This window comes from Cnephaeus nilssonii, assembly GCF_951640355.1.
Source record: "Cnephaeus nilssonii genome assembly, chromosome: 23".
Lineage (NCBI taxonomy): Eukaryota > Metazoa > Chordata > Mammalia > Chiroptera > Vespertilionidae > Cnephaeus > Cnephaeus nilssonii.
In genome coordinates, this window is record NC_137094.1 from 14258801 (window position 1) to 14262780 (window position 3980).

At 54.5% G+C, this 3980-nt stretch overlaps 1 protein-coding gene across 1 annotated transcript; it reads right to left on the reverse strand.

The window, feature by feature from the left end:
* Positions 1–259: 259 nt before the first annotated feature.
* Positions 260–2053, reverse strand: CHRM3 (cholinergic receptor muscarinic 3; the record flags this gene model as incomplete). Its single annotated transcript, XM_079763410.1, has 1 exon — positions 260–2053. The coding sequence occupies exon 1, from the start codon at positions 2033–2035 to the stop codon at positions 260–262; it is 1776 nt and encodes a 591-aa protein (XP_079619536.1). The 5' UTR covers positions 2036–2053.
* Positions 2054–3980: the final 1927 nt, after the last annotated feature.

The window sequence follows — 3980 nt, forward strand, 5'->3', positions numbered from 1 at the left end:
CATGGCCATTGACCAAGCTCACTCTACAGGTCCTGCTCAGGTGTACACCTATGGAAGGTCACGGCCATTGACCAAGCTCACTCTACAGGCCCTTCTCAGGCTCACACCTGCAGAAGGTCATGGCCATTGACCAAGCTCACTCTACAGAGCCTGCTCAGGTGCACACCTATGGAAGGTCATGGCCATTGACCAAGCTCACTCTACAGGCCCTTCTCGGGCTGACACCTGCAGAAGGTCACGGCCATATGCCAAGCTCACTCTACAGGTCCTGCGCGGGCGCACACCTGTGGAAGGTCACGGACTGCCGCTGCTGGTACTGCTGCCTGCGCCGCCTCCGCCTGTCGCACTGGCAGAGCAGCAGCGACTTGAAGGTGGTGCGGAAGGTCTTGTTGCACAGGGCGTAGCACACGGGGTTCACGGTGCTGTTGATGTAGCACAGCCAGTAGCCCAGGTTCCAGTAGGTTTTGGGGATGCAGCTCTTGCAGAAGGTGCTCACCAGGACCATGATGTTGTAGGGGGTCCAGGTGATGATGAAGGCGAGCAGGATGGCGCTGAGGGTCTGGGCTGCCTTCTTCTCCTTGATGAGGGACATCCGCTTCCGCTTGGTGATCTGGCTCCGGGTCTTCAGAGCAAACCTCTTGGCCAGAGTGGCTTCCTTGAAGGACAGAGGTAGCGTGGCCGTGGTCCTCCCCACGGAGGAGTTGCCGTCGGAGGTCTTGGCCGGGTCCGCGGCCGACTCTAAGTGGATGGGCAGCTTGGAGAAGCTCTTTGGAAAGCGGCCTCCATCGTCCATGCTTCTCTGGGCCTGCAGCTTGCTGGCCTTCCTCTCCGCGCCCGCCGTGCCCAGCTCTGGGTCGGGCACCCGCAGGCTGTCCGGGGACGGGGGCGCGGTGGAGTTGAGGAGGGTGCTGTGCCCTGGCAGCTTGAGCACGATGGAGTAGATGGCTCTGGTCTCCGAGCCGATGTCCTCCTCGTCGGAGGACGCCGAGTTCTCCAGGGAGGCCGCCGCGTCGTCGTTGTGGTTCCAGCTGTCGCTGCTGCTGTGGTCCGGGTCCACGCGCCCGGCGCTGGGCTCCCAGGCCTTGGCGGGGACCCAGAAGTCGCAGCAGCCGCACCGCCTGCGGGCCGAGTGCGCCACGCTCTGCTGTTGCAGCTCGTAGCTGCTGCAGCTGCGGGAGCTGCCCGTGGTCGGCACGAAGTTTTCCGCCTCCGCGTCCGTCCCCGAGGCCTGCAGCCCTGCCAGCTCTTTGGTGCGCTTTTCCGTTTCCTTATAGATCCGCCAGTACAAGATGGTCATGATGGTGACGGGCATGTAGAAGGCGGCGATGGCCGTGCCGAAGGTGATGGTGGGCTCGCTGAGGAACTGGATGAAACACTCCCCCGGGGGCACGGTTCTCTTGCCCACGAAGTACTGCCAGAACAGGATGGCAGGCGCCCAGAGGACGAAGGAGATGACCCAGGCCAGGCCTATCATCATGCCGGCTCTTTTGGTTGTTCTTTTGGCTCGGTAGGTGAGCGGCCTGGTGATGGAGAAGTACCGGTCGAAGCTAATCACCAGCAGGTTCATGACGGAGGCATTGCTGGCCACGTAGTCGATGGAAAGCCAGAGGTCACAGGCCAGGTTGCCCAGAGCCCAGCGGTTCATGATGATGTAGGTCGTAAACAGGTTCATGGAAATGACCCCGATAATCAGGTCGGCGCAGGCCAGGCTCAGGAGGAAGTAGTTGTTGACGGTCTTCAGCTGCTTGTTGACCTTGAACGCCACGATCACCAGGATATTGCCGATGATGGTCACCAGGGCCACCACCCCGGTGAGGACTGCAATCAAGACCACCTGCCAGACGGTGTGGCCTCCCAGAGGGTCGCTGAGGGTGCCATTGGCGGGAGAGGGATTCCCAGCTGCCTGAGAAACGTTGTAGCTGCCAGAATCAGTGGCCGTTCCCGGGGGCAGCCCTGCATCTGGGGATCCAGGGACCCAAAGAGAGCTGAGGTTTGGCAACAACGGCAACGTTGTATTGTTATTATGCAAGTTCATTGTGACTCTCGGACATAGTCTGGGGAGAAAAGAGAGAGAGAGAGAGAAGAGTTATCGTTTCACAAGGAACACGTAACTTCCTAAAAATCAGGAGTTCTAGGTGAGACCCAAATGAAATAATGATGAACCCAGGCCAAAAGCCTTGTGTTTAAGGTGCTTTTTTCTTTTTTAAAAATATATTTTATTGATTTTTTACAGAGAGGAAGGGAGAGGGATAGAGAGCTAGAAATATCGATGAGAGAGAAACATCAATCAGCTGCCTCCTGCACCCTCCCCACTGGGTATGTGCCCGCAACCAAGGTACATGCCCTTGACTGGAATTGAACCCGGGACCCTTGAGTCCGCAGGCCGACGCTCTATCCACTGAGCCAAACCAGTTAGGGCATAAGGTGCTTTTTTCTGAGAAGAGAATATCATCGCTGTGCTCAATGCTCTTTTCCTTATCCTGACTCATAGCCTATGTTCCCTGGAGTTAGTATGTTTTGAGTCAAGAGAGTTCATATTCTACTAGTGCCCTGGTGCACGGATTCGTGCACATCAGAAGGAAATTAATTAGAAGTTGGCCGGCCGGGCGGGACTGGGCAAGACGGACTGACACGCCCTGGAGCCAACCTCCAGCCGTTCCTCCCTGGCCGGCCGCACCTGGGGCGGCCACACGGCTTGAAGGTCGTCTGCAGAGTGAGCGGGGTCCCTCCGGCAGGTGGGGTCCCTGGGCCTGGCCTGCAGGGATCGGGCTGAAACTGGCTCTCCGACATCCCCCAAGGAGTCCCGGATTGCGAGAGGGCAGTTCTCGGGTGATGCATACTGGAATCGGGCTCCCTCCTCTCTAGTTCCGGGGTGCATCGCTGGAGAATTGCCACTGCCAAGTCACCGGAGCTCGGCAGCTCCTGCATTGAGTGTCTGCCCCCTGGTGGTCAGTGCGTGGTCGGACGGTTGCTTAGCCTTTTATATATATAGATAGGCACTGAGTTGACAGTTGACATATTGGTGTAGACACCTACGAGAAGACATACCTTTTTTTTTTTTTAAATCTTTTTACTGATTTCAGAGAGGAAGGGAGAGGGAGAGAGAGATAGAAACATCGATCAGCTGCCTCCTGCACACCCCCCACTGGGGATGTGCCCGCAACCAAGGTACGTGCCCTTGACCGGAATCGAACCTGGGACCCTTCAGTCCGCAGGCCGACGCTCTCTCCACTGAGCCAAACCGGTTAGGGCTACAGGTTGGTTTCTTGATTTCAATTCCAAGCATATATTTTTTCTAGACCATTATCACTACATTGCATTTAAGTTCCCATACAGAAATGATCCTCTAAGATTCAAAATGTAAGTCAGGAGGCCAAAATTGGGCCAATACAAGAATTAAAAAAAAAAAAAAAAAAGCCCTAACCGGTTTGGCTCAGTGGATAGAGTGTCGGCCTGTGGACTGAAAGATCCCAGGTTCGATTCTGGTCAAGGGCATGTACCTTGGTTGCGGGCACATCCCCAGTGGGGGGTGTGCAGGAGGCAGCTGATTGATGTTTCTCTCTCATCGACGTTTCTATCTCTCCTCTCCCTTCCTCTCTGTAAAAAATCAATAAAATATATTAAAAAAAATGTGTGTAAATACCCAACGTGAAAAACACATGGGGAAGAGCTCAGAGAAACCTAAGGGCCAATATAAACGTGGGGCCTTTTTTTTTCTGTGATGAATTCCAAGAAGATGAGCTCACTTCATTTCCTCTAAACCAGCCTGACTGTGCCTATCCTGGGAAAAATAAAACCCACAAAAAAACATTGGGAGTTGTCAATTCTTAAACCTCCCAAACTAATTGAAAACGTGTAAGTCACTTTTTAATAGAAGTCTAAATGAATGCCACGCTACCTCTATTATTATTTTAGCCATGAGGAGCCAGGAGAAAAATGATCTTTGCAGTTTGCAACCACGCTTTATTCTAAGGGCAATG